Genomic DNA, 21,951 nt, shown 5'->3' on the forward strand with positions numbered 1-21,951 from the left:
TCATTTTTGGGGATTTCAATCTGCCAGGCGTTTCGTGGAGTCCATCTCATAGCGGATTCCTGTTGTATCCAGATCCTGATAGCTCTACATTCCACGCAGGAGCTATTAGAGCCTTCTCGACAACTACAGCGCAGCGACGCTTTCTCAACCATGGGGAAATGTCTCTAATGTTGGCCTATGGATCTAAGATTGGGCCCATCGCTAAAATATTTATCAATTTTAACTAAATGAACGCGTTCACAAGACGCGACGCGAGACAAGACACAACACTTATCGTTCTTACAACTTTAAAATTAATTAAAATTTACCTTACTGTCGACCGGTTTCGGGCGTGATGCTGCCCATCTACGGGACAATGTCCGACTGTCGGACATTGTCCCGTAGATGGGCAGCATCACGCCCGAAACCGGTCGACAGTAAGGTAAATTTTAATTAATTTTAAAGTTGTAAGAACGATAAGTGTTGTGTCTTGTCTCGCGTCGCGTCTTGTGAATGTCGTGTAGTTCTTACGTTAGCACAAAACATAAAAAAAAAAAAAAAAAAAAAAAAAAAAAAAAAAAAAAAAATAAGTGAAATGAACGCGTTATTGGGATTTATCAATTTTAACTAGATGAACGCGTTATTGGGACGTTACTAATGGATATTTTGGTTGCTATTGAAAATTTAGTCGATTACTGAATTTATGTATGGGCCCAAATTAGGGACACTTAGGCCGACATTACCTGCATTTCCCCTAGTTTACGAAAATGATCGTAGTTGGAAACTCTGCTTCGTGAGCACACAGGACAGGGCTCCATTAATTTCCTCGGCTCCTTGTGCACTATGGTTTCTTATGACTTCCGTAAAGCTGACCACCGTAGCATCATAGATGTATTGCCCTAATAAAAATAACCATAAAAGTGAGCTTAACAACGTGTCAAAACCATTTGTGGGATATTTACCCATCCGGAATACAGATCGTTTATGGTATTTGTTTATTAGGGTGTCTAGCATGGTATGGGAGAACATCCTTGATCCAGATAACGTTGAGGCTGCAACGTCCCGAAAAGAGCTCACCCTCCCTGGCAGACGAGAGAGCGAGTCAGTCGTGAATGACACTTCACTGATATCTACTGCAGGGTGGCCAGACCTACCGATTTTCGGGATACCTACCGATTCACAGACGAAAGGTTAAAAACTACCGATTTTTCACTTTTCCTACAGAACTGAAGGACAGTGTATTGTTCTGGAGCAGAAGTCCCCCAAATGTTAGTCTAGATTTGATTATTGCATTGCTCGAGCCCTTTAACAGCTTTTAAATTTTGGATGATTATGGTTGAATTGACCACTTTGTCAATCAGTTTTGGCGTGACTTTCAATCAGCGATTTCACAAAACTGGACCAACTAATTTCTATTTTTTTATGAAACGCACAAATGATGGCTACTTTTCTCGTAGTTCTAGACGAAAATATCTCAAAATAATGTTTTATTTCAAAGTTCGAGTGGTAGTAAACGTCGTTTTAACTGCTCGAATGAAGTGGTTAATTCGTGATCAACTGATGAGCATCCATATGACTATCATCCAAATAAAGGATGATATTTATTTGAAAATTGACTGTAAATCATTCAGCTTGAGCTTGAGCTTGTAAATCATTCAGAGGACAAAAAATTAAGACTTAGGATTAGTTGCAAATGCTTAAAATAAGATTTATAATTCGAATGGTTACATTTCCACATTGAATAGCCAGTCAGTAACAGCCATTCCATCATGGATACAAAAATCTTTTGTTAGTAAAGGCAACTTCCTCCACCACTAAATAGAATATGTTTTGAATAGTAATTGTAATTGTAATTGTTCAGTGCATAGGCTGTGCCTTCCGCTAAGAAGGCTTATCTAGGGACCAACCCCCTAGTCTATACACCTACTGTCCTTCCCGTTGCACTCGTCAGCTCGTGCGATACTCTAGACACACATGTGTGGTCGTATCCGGGTCCTCCCCTGGGTAGGCTCGTGTCCGTCCAGGTTCTTTTTTTTTTTTTTTTTTTATTGGGTATCAAGCTGGAGCTGCGTGACAGCTTAGTTTTCAAGACTTGACCCATTTGAATAAATTTTGCTTCTATCTTTGACAATACAGCAGAAGGACTAGCCTATGTTGGCCGCTTGAACACTGGATTCCGTATGCATTGTTTTAAGATAGTTATAGAAAAAATGCTGTGACGTGTGCGCGTAGATACATCCGCGTAGTAAACCGATTGAATAAGTAAATCCGTTTCGAACGAAATATCTAAATTATGTAAGTTACGAAAACCGCGCGAATTCCGAAAGCCGTGCGAGACAACCGAAGCGAGAAAAATGGCTTATTATCATTTAAAGAGTGCCACCAAAATAAATGTGATAGCCTATGTTGGCAAGTTGATTAATTTTGGTTTCCTCCATAGATATTCTACTTACTTACTGCTGAGCTTTGTATCAAATTAGTTAATTTAAAGAACGTATCAATTATTTCAAGATTTCGCGACCGCACCGAACAAATTCTATGAGCTCAAAAGCGTTTGACAAACTTTACCGAATTGCGTATCACTTCTGCGTAAGCTCCGTAGACGTAGGCGCGTTGAATCCGACAGTCGGCAAAGGTTTAACCTGTACCAACACCGCTTAAGGAACGACCTCATGTCAGTGAAACCGTTTATAGCTAGGGGAAACGCTCCTATAGTTGCGGTACGTTAGAAGCGTTAGGTTCCTATAGTTGTGTACGGAGTCTCCATACACAACTATAGGAACCTAACGCTTCTAACGTACCGCAACTATAGGAGCGTTTACCCTAAACATCTAAATTACGTAAGATACGAAAATCGCGCAAATTGTGAACGCCACGCGAAACAACCGTAGAGAAAAAAAAACAACTTATTATCACTTAAAGAGTGCCACCAAAATAAATGTGATAGCCTATGTTGGCAAGTTGATTAATTTTGGTTTCCTCCCTAAATATTCTACTTATTTTACTGTTGAGCTTTGTTTCAATTTAGTTATTTTACCGCACGTATCAATCATTTCAAGATTTCGCGACCGTAACGAACAAATTCTATACTACAGAAGCTCAAAAAAACTTTTGGTGAGCTCTACCGCATTTGCGAATCACTTCTGCGTAAGCTCCGTAGACGTAGGCGCGTTGATTCCGACAGCCGCGAAAAGTTAAACATGCATCAATACCACATAAGGAAAGATCGATTTTACGTATGGTTTAGTTCATAGATTAGCATTGACTGCTGCTAACAAATGTAAGTACTTGAACACTAAGAAATAAGTTAACTCAAATGCTTTAACCGCATATATAAGAGATTTCGCGTATTGAGAGAATTATATAGTAATCGAGTACAACAAACTCAGGGGAATACAATACCTCCAAAAGTTTAAAAGCTATTAATTGTCACATACCTTTACTTTTACTTATTTCCTAAACTATTCCTCTCCTTGTTAATCTGCTTAATAGTATTGGTCTGCCTGCGTTTTCTTGTTAATGTTCAAACCTAAATAAGAAGATTTATTCTACAACTTTAAAGGTTAGTTGCCTCCTAAGCGGACCCCCCGCATCCTAATTCTTTTGTTAATCTACTTAATGTCATTAGACTTTCTGAAGTTTCTTATTTAAGTTCATTTGATGATTATGATATCTCATTAGTCTAATTTAATAAATTATTAAAAGCTCTAATTCACCTAATCAATCATAACCCATGCTTTATAAAGTACCTGCACTTGTGCTTGTAATCTAAAATTAAACGTGTTTCAAGTACTTTTGATTTAAGCCTATACCTATTTATTATATCTTAGTTCGACCCAGGTAACACCTTCATGTGACTAAAATGCTTCATTTTGAAGTTAGTTTCCTAGCTGATATTTACATTATATAGGGTATATGTTCCAATTACGCTCTCACGTTTCCACTATGTCGCACCACAAAAATACATATGGGTATGTCACAATAGAAGCACACCACAGTGGAAATCCCGAGCCATAGTTCAAACACTTATCCCAAATCAAAATGAAGCACATATAAGATTATTTACAATACCATGTCCAAAATGGTGTTTAACATTGTTCCCTGAGTAATACCTCAATGAAAACAACAATGAAAGCTTGTCACGCAAATAGAAGGAGCACCGATGGGCACTTTCTGAAATACTTCAATAGTATAATTCCCTTGCAAACCCAAATAAATCTATCGTAAAAAATAAATAAAATAAGAGTGATTTGCGGCAAAACCCGCCAGTATCACACCCAACGTCAGTGCCTATACGTAAGCGTACTACGACGCGGCTCTCAATAAAAGGAGTAACAAGTGTGATACTATCACTGCTAGACTAGATCTTTGGTTCTCTCATGCAGTGGTTTATCAGAGAGGGGAAGCTTAGTAATCCCCATTGCCTGCCCATGACGCCATTCTATCGCGGCATGAGCCAGCAACGCCGACCATAAACCTACCGTCTCCAACACTCCACTAGCATGAAATTAAGCCCGCCCACCAACAGCAAGGTGCAAAAACTAGCCAAGGGGAGGGAGGCTCGTGTCCGTCCAGGTTCTGGTACATTAACTTATCTATATGCATGGTAATTATACTTTTAAAACTCACCTTTTGATTATAATGTCGAAAATGCTGAAACTAAATAAAGGTTAGTGATCCATATAAGGTGTGTGCTGCGACGGAGTAGTAATTGAAGGAAATGAGGTTCTGATGTGAAGTATTGGTAATTCTAAAATAGGTAAATCAATTAATCATTAGCTGCTAACAGTTACTAATAAATGGGTACGATAAAGCAGTCATCAATGAGTATTGCCACTCCCACTTAAAAATGGGCAAAAACTTAATCATAAATGGATATTCGATTCCTACCGTGTATTTAAAGTAAAGTTAGGATCTTATCAAGCAAGCACACACCTTTTACGATTCTTATCCTACTTACGGTTTCCTGCACATACGACTTTTCCTAGATACAAGCTTCGTCCAGTCAGTGTTGGAAAAGTTCGCGATATTTCACGAAGTTAACCAAGGGAAAAGTTCGCGAGTCATAGTGAGTTTTCGCGAACTTTTCCATCACTGCGTCCAGTATACATTGGCTGTCTCCAACCGGCATGATCCTTTCTGTCTGCTTCCTCTTGCCGGTGCAAGTTTAATTCTTCTTTTCTTGTTCGAATTTTCTTTTTCTCCTATTGATCTTCTGGTCGTGTTCCCATTTGTCCTCAGGCAGTTAATATTAGTACATGATAGGAAGAAATAAAGAAATAGAACAAGTTAAGTGTGAGCCGCATGCATTGGTTACTTATTTGGGTCATGGTGTTTGTTGGAACTATTTATTGGCGCAACAAGAGAATCGTCCAAGATCTCGCAAGCAGGACTTACCCGTTCAACGGTCGACTAGTGAAAGAGCGAGTGCTTGACTTCGCTGCACAATCGAGGCCCGAATCTATCGGGAAACCGATCGAGGCCCGAGCAGACGTGATGCCAGATAGTTGGCGTTATCTGTTGGTACCCTAATAAAAATTGTATGGTTAATTTGCTTAACGACGTGTTCTGGGTATCATCCAAACCATTTATGGAATAGTTCAATAATTTGGGTTATCGTTCGTTTATGGTTATTTTTTATTAGGGTAGCCCTGTGGCTGATGGTGTTTAGCAATAGGGATACACCGAGGGGTTATTCAATATCAAGGTTTCTCATTCCCCACAGTGTTGTCTTCCCTATTTATTTGCCTCTATTCGCTCTCATATCGCAACGTTTAACTCTGGATCAACAATAGAAAAGGGCCCATCAGCACTTGTAAACAAACCGCTCCAAAGCCCCCCACTCACAAAGCGAAGGCCACCCACGCAAACCAACACCATCAACGGATAGGGGAAACTTCCACCTACACGAGGATGGTGTTGGCCTGCGTGAGCAGCCCCCGATCTGTGAGGAATGGGCCTTGGACGGTCTGCCCACAAATGCCGATGGGCCCCCCTCCATTGTTGATCCAGAACTCACCCCCTTCCCTCACACTATTATGGTCGGAAAAGAGAACCCATATTTAGGAATCTATCGTGAACTGCGATGCAGAAGATATTAATAGCAAACTAATCTGGAACTGGTCTAATAGTACGTTCAGACTACAGAGTTATAACATGTTATAGCGCTTTCTTGATGGTGGTTTCTGTGTTGCAATTATTTGACAACCGTTATAACATGTTATAACTGCTCAGTCTGGACAGCGTTTAAGACATATGACCCAGTGAGTATTGACACCTCACACTGTTGTGAATGAGCACGGACGCGAGATTTACTAGAGTATTAAATGCAAAACGCAAATTCAAAATAAAACTTGACAAGTCAACGTCAATCCCCTTATTCTTCACTGAACCAAAACATCCGCAATGCTTCGAATGATTATTGCATTGCTTGAGCCCTTTAACAATATGCATTCGAATTTCGGAGGATTTTCTTATGGTTGAATCCGTCGTCGGATGATGAACATCCATATGACTGTCATCCAAATACAGGATGATTTTCATTTGAAAATTAGTTATAAAACATACGGCACTCAGAGGACAAACATTTAAGAATAGTGTGACATGTAAGTGCATTTAATTAGATTTATAATTTGATTATCTACAATTCCATCCTTAATAGCCATAATAAGCCATTCCATTATGGATACAAAAACCTCCTTCACCACGAATTAGTTAAACATTGGTTTTCATCCTTTACCTATGTTCGTAACAGCTCTGATAGCGATGCATATGCTTCTACCTCGTTTGTCAGCTCAGATCAGGAAATGACGTTCGAATGAATTATTTACATCATCGTTTTGAACGATTTGCGTTATGGGGCTGAACCAATACCATATGCATTTCCATTTAGTATGACAGTCATTCTGCAGAGAGCATTAAGCATTTCAACTGAAGGCCCTATCCCTTCTCATAACAAGTTTCATCCTGTATTCGAGAGGAAAATCATCTGATTTAAAAACAACCGTCATCCGGTTGCAGCTATCATTCGAAAAAGCGATTTCGGTGTTTTGTTTTGAATGGTCTGAGGTTTCATTCGATCAGAGGATGATGTTTGTGTACAGTGTTGGGCAGCGATGTGAATCTGATTTTGATCAGTGAACGGGCCCCATATGGTACATTTTCTCACTATGAACATGTCATTTCCAGCCTATCTGAACTATTTAATAAATGGAAACCATAACATGGGTTACGCTTCCCCTAAGCGGGCCCTCCGCATCCTATCTCTGTCTTATCTCAAATGCCAATGGTTTGAATGTATCAATATATACATTGGAAATGACGTTCAATTAAATAAACCCATACCCCACTCACTTGGCCAGGCTTCAGAATCGTCCAGTGGGCAGTGCGCTCTACACTCCAAGTTCCCTTTCTTTCAAATTCACCCCAAATTTGATATTTTACCCCTTTGAGTGTTGATTAATCACAATGAAACATTGTGACAGAGCACGGACTTGAGGTTACTAGAGTATTAAATAATCTAGGTCCTATTTAGGATTATATCTGAAAAATCCAAAGTTGGCCAACGCCCACCAAATAGAATATGTTTTGAATAGTATTGTAAAATTCAATTGTTAAATTGGGTAAACAATAACAGCTTTGCTAGCATGATTAATAATCAAAAGGCTATTTTTATAAACAAGCTACTATGTCAGACTCAACCACGAGTGTAGAGATTAGTGACGTTTAACGCACGCACACTAGCGGGGGCAACGCCGTGTAAAGTTGTTTATTATTTTCCTCAGGCTAACCTAAAAGATGTATGAAAGTAGATCTGTCAAAATGAGTTTGACATCGATTTGTTATGTATTTTCCTCGGATATTCACTAACACGCTCTCACATATCGCACCAATACAATCTGACGTGAACATCTCTATAAGCGGTTAAGTCGTCTCTGTTTTCAACGCTATCAAAGGAGGATTCAACGGCGGCTAAAATCACACCCGAAATCGTCGTTAATGAGCAACGCAGGGAAGTCGGCTTACCCTCTTCCATGATTTTTAATGGTGAAACTGCTGACATTTGCAACCTGCTCTCAGCCAAATTTGCTAGTGTGTTTGAATACGAGCAACTCTCCGCTAATCTCATTACTTCCGCGGCCAGTAATGTTCCTTTGGTCAACCAAAGGCTCAGCATGGTCGAAGCCATTACAGATACGATTTATAGAGCAGCATCTAAGCTTAAGACTTCAGCTAAGGCTGGACCCGATGGTGATCCGTCGATTATTCTTAAAAAGAACATCACTTGTCTTTTAGATCCACTGCGCCGCATATTCCAGCTCTCTCTTTCCGTCTTGCTGGAAGACTGCGGATATGTTTCCTGTTCATAAAAAGGGAAGCAAACGCGACGTAAACAACTATCGGGGAATTACCTCTCTTACTGCTGTATCAAAACTTTTTGAATTGGTTGTCATAGATTGGCCTATTCTGCGCGGCGTGTGAGTTCGGTTTCGCATGTTTGCAATTTCGGTCTCCCATAGGAGAATGCACTGCAGAAAAGGAGCTAAATAAGCGGTGTAGAAGTTGTCGAATTTCGGATAAGCAAATGGTATCTACCCAACCAGCAAATTTTCAAATAACTTTACATTTATTGACGCGTTTGCCTTTTTTAAATATTTTCATTTTTCTTGTAATGCTTACTTGTTATATTCACAGTGGAAAATAGCTTTTAACTAACTTATTTACTTATTCTACTGTCCGACCGATTTGTATGTTGTTGTATGCAAGGTTTCACTTGTAATTGGTAGTTGCGGTATTCCTTGACGAAGTAAGGAATTTTCGATTTGACAATTTGAAAAATACTGACATTTTCCAAGGATGATCCAAATTAATAATTGCTTTGATTGGTGGAACGACACCTTTCGTTTTGAACGGCTTTAATCACCACACACAGTAAAAGCATCGGTTTTCGAGGCAACCGATATGTTATAATTCGGATTCTTGCTCTATGGCACAATAGGTACACAGCAGCACAAAGAAGTTGCAATCACAATGGAGCTTGTAGAATTTATGCCATTATATTTTGTTTATACTAAAAAAAACCTCAACCTTTCAGCTGTCATATAGTTTCAAAATTCGTCAACGAATACCACACCAAGCACTCAAGTACCTATGTATCATTATTAATCGGAGCAACCAAGTTTGAATAAAGTCTGCAAAGAGTTGAGATTTACCTTCGCTTGTTTTTGCTAAAAAAAAAAAATCACACACGAATCGTACTATAACACTACTTTCCTGGTTTTTGGCCGAAATCTTCCACCACAAGAGGAAGATTTGCACTTATCCCCGCTGTAGTAGCGCTGATGCGTTCTACAACCTAGCGTTAAAATGTCCATGTTAAACGTTAATTGGATGGTTCTCTTAACATCTAATAACTACAATCTGTACGCATTTGTTTGTTTTTATTTATTGTGTGAATCTGATTTTCCCGGACAGCCCTACGTGTGGATGTGTGTAATTGTAAATGTTTCAATTGTTACCATTTTAATGTTTGCTTTAAATAAACGAACTCAACAACCTGCTGCTGTTTCTCTCCTTAACGACTAATTAGCTTACCGTACTTTAGCTAATTAACTCTTAATCGCGGTTTGTATAGCAGTGAACTACTTTCAATTGTACATGATCCTCTTACAGCTTAGTTTTTGTAGTTTTTCATTTTTTTATTCTTGCGTTAAAAACTCTGCTTACCTAAGTAATCAATGTAATAAAAATGAATTACAATAAAACGAGGTTTTCCTTCAGAAACGAGAAAGAAAAACATAAGGAAGGAAGCTTACCGTCTAGTAATTACAAACAAGTGAATGGTGGCCTAAGTGGCTTTTGTTTAGCTTTCGAATCAAATCAAGTATTTCTCTCGGTCTAATACTTTCTGGGCTGCAGCAGTTGTCGTTCGCATTACGTTGGATCCTGCCTCGGGCGTTAAAACTTGCTGCAACTTCCACTTTGCACAACTCACAGATGGTCGGCCTTTTCCACTTTGTACCGATTGTAGAGCATGTACGGCGTCCGACTGAGGTCATTGTTCTGCCTAACTACGGTCACGTTCTTCACCAGATCCAGCCGGGTGCCGAGGAGCCACTCGTTGCACTGCACCCGCTGGGCGTCACTCACATTCTGATCGAGCCAGCGCTGCACGAAGGCATCGAACCGTTGGTGCATGGTTTTCGTGACGGCCGGATGAGTCTGAAAAATTCGGAACGTTAGTCGTTATCACACAGAACTTGAGTGCGTCGACAGCAATATGGCATTGATTTGTCGTACGATTTCCGCAGCCAAAGGAATTGGCTTGCCGGGACAAAGGGAGTAGGTTAGGTAGGTTTTCACTTTTTTCAATTCAAACAAAACAACCCCCCCCCCCCCCCCCCCACAAAGGGGTATTCAGTGAACTAGTTGAAAAAACGCGAATATTAAATTATAAGATCAAATTAAACAAAGATGAAGAGCCAGGTAGGCTAATCAACTAAAATGTTAAATCAATGGACTATCATAATCAACAGAAATAAACATAATTTTAATGCTTAAAAAATAAATCTATGTAACACTTTACTATGTAATACTAAGCCAAGGAACCCTTGATACCATCTAATTCTGTTCCTGAAACGAACTTGTATACGGCTGAAAATATCTGAAATGTCAACCAATCAAAGAGAAATCTGAGGAGAGGTTCCAGGAAATATCGATTATAATTCCAAGGAAATCTAATCCTGACAAACAGCTCGATTTTTTTTGGCTGAAATCAAGCTAGTTTGAAGATAGTTTCAAAAGAATTCCTAGGAGAATTTTTTGAGATTTTTTTAAAGGTTTTTAAGCAGTTTACGGGAGGAATCCAAAGATAATAATTCAAAGGGAATTTTGCACATATGTCCAAAGAATTCTAAGTACCATTCCAGGGAGATTCATAAGAAAGTTCCAAAAGAATTCCAAAGAAAATTCCAAGTGAGGGCATTTGAGAATTCAGAGGAATTCTAAGAAACAGTCCCGGGGCAAATGTGAGTTCCAAGTTAATTTTGGCAGTGGCGTTTCCTTCCCCTCAACCATCCCTCTCCAACGGGGGAGTTTGGTAAAGAGAGATTTTTTTTTTAGACTTCATTTTTGAGATTTTTAGCCATAGGCTAGTTCATCCCGTCCATGAAAGGTGGGGCCTCAGAAGGAGGACCCCCAACAGAGCTGTTTGCTACAGTGTTTACTTCAACCGAAAATTGGTTCCTGGCTCGATCGTATATTTACACAGCTTATTAAAGACACAACATTAAAATCTGAATAAGACAGCTCCACACCGGGGGAACCGGGAGGGCACCAGGCAGAGATGTCCCAACAGCCGATAGGAATTAAAAAAAAGACTTAACTTTAAAATACAATGCAACATCCTTTAAAAAACGCATTACTGCTGCCAGTGTGGAGGGATCATCATTACCCAGCATGTCGCGTATGCTATTTGCAAGACCGTAGAATTTCCGCAGGTTCTGATACTGAGGGCATACGCATAGAATGTGCTCGATTGAGGCTGGAGTTCTACAACCGATGCAAGTCCTGTGGAACGGCGTTCCACCGAAATTGTGCGAGATCTTGGTCCTCAAACGCGACGCTATCTTCTGATCCCGCTGGTTCAACTGTTCAGTCAATTTCCTCGTCGTCCCTTTGATCCGTCTGATGATGAAGAGGGACCGGTTTTGAGCCCACTCTGCGTCCCAAGCTTCCTGTACTTTGTTCACGATCCAGCGCTTGACATCGTGTAACGGTACTTCGTTAGTATAGCGAAGGGCAGATGGTCCTGCCCTAGCCAGAAAGTCAGCTTAGAGTTGCCTGGTCTTCCGCAGTGCACCGGAACCCGTCGCTTGTACCCAGCGATGAGTCGGGGCCTCGGATGTCAGGGCTTGTATGACGCTGTGCGAATCCGTGAGGACCAGGATCGGTCGGTTGGAGAGCGTTGTAGCAGCGATGAAGATGGCAGCAGAGAAGACAGAACATTGCGGCGGTAAGCTGCAGCTGGTTGGTGTGATGTTTCCGGCTAGACTGACACCGACCCCGGCCCGAGATCGAGATCCGTCCGTGTATCGGTGAGTGTGCGTGGGTTATTTTTCTCCTAACATTTCAGCTACAGTCATTTTCATGGCCACGGAATTGTCTCCGGCTTTGAACCTGTCCTTAATCCGGCTTTCGATTTTCGGTAATGGTGTTTGCCAGCATTTGTCTCCATGCCAGTGGACCCTGGCCACTGGGGGAGATCTTCGTTGGCAGCCGTGCGGAGGAGTCTGTTCCCCTCGTCGAGGAGGAAGAACCCTTGATTTCCGGATGTCTTCGAGATGATAGCAGCGGCTTTGGTTGCGATAGCAGCAGGCCAGAGACAATCCGGACGTAGCTAAAAGCTTATCCGTTGCGATGCAGGTCATCTCCAACCCGTATAAAAGACGACTGTCGATAATTGCACTCGCCACGTGAAAACGGATGCTGCGGTTGTTCGATCTATTCTGTCGGGAAATTGTCCGGATGAGATTCACTCGGCTGCGGCAATTTTTCTTGACTGCACTGAAATGCTGTTCAAAGTTGCGGTCAACGAGAACTCCCAGAACTCGGACGGTCTTCTTCAGCGGTATGGACTGGTCGTCGATTTTGATCGGTGGTCCGCTAATTCTGTGTCGAGACAGACATGGCACCTGATGCTTTTAGAGGCTGATAATTCAAAGCCTACTGAGTGGGCCCACCTGCCGCTTGGGCTCTCATCCTTGTACGTACTGGCGTGGGTCCGGTGGTGACGATGAGAATGTCGTCGGCGTAGACGAACACAAATATGTTCTTTGGTAGTTGACGAAAGACTCCGTTCATCGCCACGAGGAACAGGGGAACGGCGATAACCGATCCTTGTGGGAAACCCGTTTCCTCGGGGAAAAGCCGGGATTTGGTGTTGCCGACTGCGACTCGGAATGAGCGGTTGGACAAGAAGTTCTGGATGAAGTGAACGATGGGTCCGTTAAGACCCCAGTCGATTAAAGACTGGACTCGGAAAAATGCGACACTTTGTTTTGGGTGTAACTTTTTATCGCGTGGGTAAAAATTAATGGAATTTTGGGTAATACTAGTTTAGAGTGTTATGTATATGTGTGCAAAATTTTATCGGGATCTGTCAAGTAGTTTTCAAGATGCATTCGAAACAAGAAGAGCTACGCCAGCAAATCTTGGGCGCGGTGATCGATAATCCTGGTCAGTCGCACAGATGGATCGGCAAAATCGGCCGCGTTGTGAAGATGTCCCAGGAGACGAAGACCATCGAGTGGCGCGCTGGAAGCGGCCGAAAACCGAAAACGGAATACCCAGAGAAGGCGTGGAAGATAAGGCAGTACTTTAAGAATAACCCGAACCTTTCCACCCGAGACGTGACCAAAAAGGTCAATTCGTCGAAGTGGTTCGTCCAGCAGACCATGAAGCGGGCTGGGCTACGTGTTTTTAAGGTCAGGAAGGCGCCAAACCGGACTGACAAGCAAAACACGGTGGCAAAATTGCGTGCGCGGAAGCTGTACCGTGAGAGGCTGGTCAAGCTAGGCTGTCTCGTCATGGACGACGAGACATACATCAAGGCGGACACCAAACAAATCCCCGGCCTCGAGTTTTTTGTCGGTACGTCCCGCATGGAGGTTCCGGAAAAGTTCCGGCAGAGAAAGATGGACAAATTCGCGAAGAAGTACCTGTTGTACCGGCATCATAAACGGGCAGATTTATCGAGAGCAGGGTTGCTTCCACTCACTTGCTATAAAAAAATGTTTTTCGGAATTATGAAATCATTAGATAATATAATGAAATGTTGAACTTGTGAGTAACAAAAAGAGGGTGTAAAGTATGTGTTTGACTCATAAAATTTGTCAATTTTGCTTTCAGAGCGTCATAATCATCGATCTTATGATTCGTGAGCGTTCACTCAGAGTGAGCACTGAAAGCAATATTGACAGATTTTATGAGTCAAACACATACTTCACAATCTCTTCTTGTAACTTACAAGTAATAATTATCATTATAACATCTACCTTCCTCCGCTCTCACCGTGGTCCCACGCTGTTCTGGCCGGATCTCGCTTCGTGCCATTACGCCAAGCCTGTAATTGATTGGTACGAAACGAAGGGCGTTAATGTGGTCCCGAAGGAGGCGAACCCGCCAAATACACCAGAACTTCGTCCGATCGAAAAGTTTTGGGCGATCATGAAGAAGAAGTTGAAGAAAAGCGGAAAAAACATTAAAAACCGATGAAGCTTTGAAGAAAAACTGGGAAAAATTGTGTAAGGAAGATGGGCAAAGCCTCGCCCAAGATCTCATGAGCAGTGTTAAGAGAAATGTACGAGCATTCAGCTTGGGGGGAGGAAATTCAATCAATTATGCCAAAACATAGCTAATTATAGTTATTTAATCCCTGAAAATTTGAGAAGTATTCGATTTAAAATGAATTTTTGGTTATCATTTTTGTGTGTCTCATTTTTTCCGAGTCCAGTCTTTAGTTGCTTAAGGACGAGGGGCGTCCACGTTCTGTTGAAGGCCTTCGATATGTCGAGCGATACTATCTCGGTGTGCAGACCACTGTCGTAGGCGTTCTTGAGAACTTCCCCTAGGGTTGCGAAATAGGTGGACGTTCCGAAACCTTGTCGGAAAGCGTACTGTCGGTGATTAAGGAAATTTCTAGCTTCGAGGCGTTGCTTTCAAACGCTCTAGAACTTTGGCCATACAACATGTTAGCGCTAATGGACGGAACTTGCTGACTTCACGGGTGGCTACCCCGGCTTCCGGGGATGGGAACTACCAAGCTTTCCTTCCATACTGCTGGGTACCCGTTACCCGAGCAAAGTCGGTTAACAAAATGAAAGCAAATCGATATTAAAGTGTGCAGTTCCTATCATAATGAAAACTCATTTTGATTTCAAATGTTGCGAGATAAGTCTGATATCATATTGTGCTTTCATTATGCAGTCAAGACGTTTTAAATGAAAGCAACTTAACTTGAAGTTCTGCTGTTTACGTCTTGTTTAAAATTTAATTGAAATTCATCTGTCGTTGAACTAATGATTATCGTTTATCTGATTTGTTTAACACATTTTAGGTCATTCGTGACTTGCCCGCGGTGAGATTGGAGCCCAAGTCTTTCAGCTTGAGAAACATGAATGGTAACCATTTACTCTAGGCCCGTATTCAGTTAAACATTATGAATGCAAAATCAGTAATCAAATTGATTTCATTGAAAGCAGGATTAGTTTTCCGTTTGCTTCAACAGTGTAAAATTTTGCTCTCATTTTTGCTGTGTTAACCGTTAAGTCAACCAAAATGAGATCAACTGGAGTATTCAAAATAAGTTACATCATAACAGCAAATTTTGATTTCAATTTGATCTTCAGCTTTGCTCGGGTAGTGAGCCAAGCCTGGTAAAGAAAGATGATCAACCCGATTTGTACCTTCCTAAAGGTTGTCCTTGCTCGTTTTCTACTCTCTATATACAATTTTCACACTGCCGTACTCTAACGGAACTATCAACACTAAACTTTCATCTCCTCATCTATCGTATAAAAATTACCACTTTAGTCTGTTATTTGAAATTAGCATCTTCAACTACATTAAATCTGGTTTTGAATATCGAATATCAAGAAAATTCGGGGGTAACTTTAAGGGCCCATTTTTTCACCTCCGCTTAAATCTTAAACCAGGTTTACCCATATTATTAAACCTAGTTCAAGGCTTAAGCGAAGGTGACAAAAGTAATTCGGGAAATGTTTTAGCGTCTGTGACAAAAACATACAAAGTTACACAAAGTGCCAGACGTCGGAAACTAACAAAAAAAAAGCAGTGTCTGAAGAATGAAATCGTTCGACAAATGTTAGGCCGTCGTCCCTATGGACCCTGAAGATATTGACTTACCTCTCGCGCCCTCGGTAGCGACTTGCGCTTGTAGAAAATGAGATGCTTGTTCAGTACGTAGCAGATCTTGTAGTTGTTCACGTTCAGCCGAAACTGCTCGCGATCATCCACGTAGTAGCTCTGATCGCCGTTGCTGCTAGGCAATCGTTCGGGTGCTTGTGCCGTTTTCCCTTTGTGGTTCCAAACGGCAACTTCTGTGTCGCCTTTTTTCAGCGTACTATTGTTGTTGTTGTTATTGTTATTATTGTTGGTGCCTGGTCCTCCTCCTCCTTCGGCGGCCGAAGACGCATTGTTGTTCTTCTGTCCACCACCAGCAGTCGTAGTCGTTGTTCCTGCACCGGAGGAGAGTGGCGATTTGCAGTCCTGGTTATCAATGGGAGTAACTTCTTTTTGGAGATCTGCGACCAGCGCTGGATTCGCCGCCTTACATCGACGCACATTACGATGCAGAAACCGTGCTTTCCGGTTACCGCTGATGAAATTCTACAGAGAAAAAGAAAGATCAAAACCATTACTAAGCGGGCGACTGGAAACGGAATAGTAGAGGAGACATCGAGATAGTTAAGTCATGCAAATGAAGTCATGCTGTTGATTCCTTGTCCGCGCACTTGCAGATACATTTCAGGAAAATCTACATTGAAGCGATAAAAAAACTTATGCAATAGGACAGGGCAAAGAAAAAAACATAAAGCATATTATATCCATTATTTTCGAAAACTTTAATAGTAGCTATTTATCGTCATTTTATTTGTGGTACGTTCGATTTGCTCCAGTAGTCTTGAACCGTTTTTATCTGTACCAGGTCAAACTTAAAACTAATTCGTAACATATTAACTTGTTTTGATTGCATGGTGATTATTCAATAGATATAGTCGAATATATGAACAAATACGTTTAAGTAATTTAAAAAAAAATCTGAATGTGAGTAGTTATAGAAGACATCATGGACAAAAAGTATAAAAACACTAATATGAGTGTGATGCTATCCACTCAGCCGCACAAGAAAGTATAGACAAGCATACACAGCCGACATCCGGAACTGGATGAGTGGAGAACGCACAAATTATACTATATTACAAGAAAAAATAAATAAATTCAACACAGACAGAAAATCTAAGAACCCCACTGTAGTACACCGTATTACCAGCCAACAAAAAATATAGACAAAAAGATGTAGATTGAAAAGTACTCCTTTCGGGGAAAAAAAAACAATTACATTTTTATGGAAATAATAAAAGAACAATATAAAGGGTGGTAACTAGAATTTAAGCAATACCTACTGAATCCTCTGTTTCCTGTTTATCCTGTCACACTTTATACGAACTCTAAATACATGGGTAATAGTAGTAGTAGTAGTAGTAGCATGCTCGCGTCGAATCAAATGAAAATGCAAATTTATTTCTGTGTTTTCAATTGAGCTTATTTTCTTTATTTCGTTTTTAAAAATCTTCTGCTATTATAATACTAGTAACACACTTTTTTTTCTCATCAGGAATATAGACTTTTGCTTAGCTGTTGTTTTATATAATACACGGGGGTTGGTTATGCCTAACTGGAAAACTGTGTGCACTGCCCTATGGAAAGAATAAATCGATTGTATGCAGTGTTTTTTTGTTTATCTTCATTTTTCTGTCAATAATTACACTTGCATTGGAATTTGAATTGCGCACTTTTTACAATCTCAAGGATGCCTACAATGTAACGGCGGCAATGCAGTATATCGCCAATTTGATGTAAACTCGAGAACTCGTACTTTATACGGTTCGTAGAAATCAAATGCTCTTTTTACATTTCATAAAGAAATGGGAAAAGTCCACCCTAAATTGGCAAAGAAATTGAACCAACTGAGTATAGTAAGGGAAAACAATCTCAGACTTCATTTGACAAATATCTGAACTACAAATCAATGTGACTATAACGTAACACATCCAGTGTTGCCAATGTTCAAATGATTCAATTTAACGCAAAAGCCAACAGAACCATTCAAAATCGAAGCGAACCTGTGTCCTACTATCAATTGAGCCACGTTAACTTCCAATTGATAATGTGGTATAAAACCAGAAAATAGCGTCCCGATTAAACATATAACTGCTATGTCGGACCAGTATCGTGTGGTGTTGACCTAATGTCGGGTCAATATAGGATCAACGTCAGGTTGGTACATTATATAAAATTGTTGGCATTGACTCAGGGTTTTCGTCGGAATGCCAACCAGAGTTTCGTTTATCCGCAGATTACAATAAATTGAATGGTTTTATGCTTTTCACAATTGAAGATACTCCATGATTTCATTAGCTGACGAAGCAGTGGATAATTATTTGCACGTTCAATTGAATTTAAGAATTAGCAGCACTGGACGAACCCTGAATGATCTTCAATCTTCTACCTTTCTGCCAGCATTCATGGACCTATTGCAAAGACCAGAGGATTCTGGAATGAACGATGCAATATACCTCCTACTTAGAGTAGGAGCATACACATCTCAGGAACTTCGCCAACTTGGTGACTAAAGGCCACTGGAAGGAAGCCAGGGGGTTAGAACTCACCTGATCTTTGGAGACCCTTAGATTTCAAGCGAATTTCTGGCGGGAATAACTACCTAACAGCAAATACGCCAACTTCTTCCACTGTTACACGGACGGATCCGGGACGAGTGTTCTCTAACCTTGCCGCCCTAAAATCCCCGGTGGATCATCAAACATACACGGTATCCACAACTAAACTTCGCTTTCCGCGGGCAATGAACAAGTGGATCATTTTGCGGCTTCCGGATGAGTTTGCAGACTGTAAACAGATCGAATCCATGTGTGCAAGACACCAAAAACTGCAACTTGACGGGATCATGGAATTGATTCAGCAGAAGAACGTCCTTCATCGAAATGGTAGATGGAACGTCACCTGTGCCTCCCATAAATGAGAAGCGACAGCACTGAGATCGATTAGTTCGTTTGCAACAGATTATGACTCTCAGCGTGTATCACGCGATCGTCCGTACAGGCGGTAGCATCTATTGTTTCGATGTGCTTTGTTCACTACCTGCAGCTCAATCGGTGCCTTTTGTTGTCGCCTTTGGAAGAAAAAATCAAAATGATGGAAGTGAAGAACTCGATCGGATTTGTCTTTCCCAATGGAAGTGCGAAGCCCACCATGGGCAAAATTGCCAGTTTCGCCAAGGCGCCTGATGCGAATCCCGTTGAAATGGAAGCAACGTAGCGGATAAACCGATCTTTATTGAGTTCAAGACGGAAAAATCAATGCAGTAATGCATTCCTGCTCCCGGAGCAAGTAATTGTCGGTTTTGTTGGTGGAAGTGGATGTCGTCCGTGGAGAGCAACCTTCAATACATGCGAGTGTTCGATCTATCACCAGAGGTTGGTGCTAGATAAATACGGAAAGGTTAAGCGTTTCGTCTGGGATAAATTTTCTACCAAGTTGGGCCTCGATATATCCACAGTTGTGGACCGGGAGGAGATTCCATTCCTTAATCGGAAAGGGAACATTTTCGATGACGCGATGAAAAACATGCGTTTCTTGTGCAAGATGGAGGGGCACCGGGTGAATTTTTGCCCCAACCCAAAGATCCGGAAAATCAGCTGGAAAAGTCAACAGATAGTACGTACCGTGTGTGGTGGGAGAAGAATCATCGTTAAACTTCGTCGGTGGTTGAACAACGACAAGATAACCGAGGAAGAGGAAGATGTGCTTGAGGAGGAAGCAGTGCAAATGGAAGTGACGACTCTGGAAATCAAGGAATAATTTGAAGAGAAAGCAAGCGATGCCCAAATACAGCAGCCACCGATTATCGGGGCTCCACGATACTTCTACGAGTTTGGTGTAGTAGTAAACTGGACGGAGAGTATAAAGAAAGAACGGTTGCATGATTTGAGGATTTTGCGATATGTACGCGGAAGTCACAACAGAAAACTTCAGAAGAACTCCTTACGGCTCTCCAACGACACTGCTTCGAAATAGTGTTTATCATAGATTGTAGAATTATTTTAAAGGACTTTCGGCTCCGTCAAGTTTTATTAACAACCGCAATCTGAATTTAGATCTCCGAAGTCGTTAAACGGTTTTGAACGGGGTTTGAACAGCTGAAAAAGTCAGTAAAATTTCAAATCATCGTTATACACGTACGAAATCAATGAAATCGACCGATGTTTAAACTTTTACTGAACAGTTCCGTAGTTCCAAAATGACCGAAAAACGGAGGCCTGAATTAGTGTGCGGTAGAGAACATGATCTGCGACTGCCCACAATACAAAAGCCTAAGTAATCTGTACGGCATTTCGAGTAACACCTGAAATGCTCTGTGTAACGACCCGTGGCTCTCCTATGCTTCGTCATGGACACCACGGCAACAAGCATCAGAATCCTGGGCTCACGTTACGACCACTGACTTTTACCTAGACGACACACAAAAACCCCTCTTACGATGCACTACCCACACCACTACACAGGATCACGACCCATCTGAGTGGAGAAAAAATACTGCTTGAACAAGGACACCAACAACAACTACCGCAGACGACCCATGCAGTTCCCACGGACCATAACATCACAAAACTCAATTATACTTAAAACATGTACTTACTGGCCATGGGGCTCCCATCAGGCACCCTCTTTTCCTAAAAGAGAAGAACCATCAAATGACTGAAAATGACAGATCAGGCTAATCAGAGAACGAAAAGACCTCTTACGTTAAATAGAATGACCCTTTGGGCAGGAACAATTCCAGAAGCTATAAAGACTTAGGGCCTTATTACGGGTGTCACTACACGGTGATAAGCAAGTGATACTCAGAATAAGAGCCGTGATTACCGTACAAATCAAATGGGAATCACTTCACCGTGACAAGTTTTCACCGTGAAGTGACATCCGTAATAAGCCCCTTAGAGAACCAAAAAGGTAAGTCAAGTGAACTCAGAGCAAGCTTGAAACAATTTATTTACAAACCCTAATGATTTTATACGCAGGAGGAGGGAGATCTAAAATTTCCAAAAACTGTCAACTGGACAGTCCTAAGTATAATTTAGAAAATTTCAACTATTTTCACTTGCCCGTCGCTACGTTCCTCCAACAAGAGAAACACGGGTCTAAGTAGCTACGTGTTTCAATTAATTTAAAATTTTCAAATATTTTGGGAACCATTTAAGAGTCGATACTGCGTATATGGATCTAAAAGCTGCATTTGACACGGTGGACCATAATATCCTGCTGGCCAAGCTGGAGATACTTGGCATCTCGTCAACTGCTGTGGATTGGTTCAGATCTTACTTGGTGAATCGCTATGTACATGTCAAGATTGGCGCGTCGGAATCGGATGTTTTCTCAAACAACTCGGGAGTCCCGCAAGGCAGTAACCTAGGACCGCTACTATTTTCGATCTTTTTAAACGATGTCGCCTTGCTGATACCATTTGGATGCCGCGTTTTCTATGCAGACGATACGAAAATCTACAAAATTATTAAAAGCCTCTCGGACTGCTGGGATCTCCAGAATATGTTAGGTATTTTTGCTGACTGGTGCTCAAGAAATTTGATGAGTCTAAGCATAGAAAAATGTAACATTATTTCATATCACCGAAAAATTGAACCAATCATGTTTGACTATGTTCTCTACGGACGCTGTCTTGCTCGTGTAGAGCACATAAAGGATCTCGGCGTTACCTTGGACTGCAGACTCACTTTCAGAATCCACTACAATGACATCATCTCCAGAGCTAATCGACAATTGGGCTTTATTTTCAAAATTGCCGACGAGTTTCGTGACCCGCTATGTCTCAGGTCACTTTACTGCTCGCTTGTGCGATCCTTATTGGAGTCAAGTTCAGTTGTTTGGTGCCCTTTCCATGCTAGCTGGATCACTAGAATTGAATCCGTTCAACGCAAGTTTGTGAGATATGCTCTTCGTTTCCTCAACTGGCGTGACCCAACGAACTTGCCACCGTACGAGGAGCGTTGCCGTCTCCTGGGAATCGAGCCATTAGAGGTGAGACGGACGGTCGCTCAAGCTATGTTCGCTGGAAAGCTGCTTACAGGTGACATT

General features: G+C 41.3%; 2 protein-coding genes across 5 annotated transcripts in view; one reads left to right on the plus strand and one right to left on the minus strand.

The window, feature by feature from the left end:
• Positions 1 to 21,951, plus strand: part of LOC135699418 (xanthine dehydrogenase-like) — a 394,729-nt gene that overhangs the window by 282,022 nt on the left and 90,756 nt on the right. The window lies entirely within an intron of this gene.
• The window catches only part of Sin3A (SIN3 transcription regulator family member A), a 48,511-nt gene continuing 35,146 nt past the window's right edge, over positions 8,587 to 21,951 (minus strand). For all 4 annotated transcript variants that reach the window (XM_065219671.1, XM_065219673.1, XM_065219670.1 and 1 more), the window contains exons 10-11: positions 15,904 to 16,386; positions 8,587 to 10,200 (exon numbers count right to left, since the gene is read on the minus strand). In XM_065219671.1, coding sequence (XP_065075743.1) covers positions 9,970 to 10,200; positions 15,904 to 16,386 — 714 coding nt within the window. In that variant the 3' untranslated portion in view covers positions 8,587 to 9,969. The remainder of the gene's footprint in view (positions 10,201 to 15,903; positions 16,387 to 21,951) is intronic.

This window comes from Ochlerotatus camptorhynchus, unplaced genomic scaffold, assembly GCF_037179485.1.
Source record: "Ochlerotatus camptorhynchus isolate MF236.1 unplaced genomic scaffold, CSIRO-AGI_Acam_v1.1 ptg000108l, whole genome shotgun sequence".
In the NCBI taxonomy this organism is placed as follows: Eukaryota; Metazoa; Arthropoda; class Insecta; order Diptera; family Culicidae; genus Ochlerotatus; species Ochlerotatus camptorhynchus.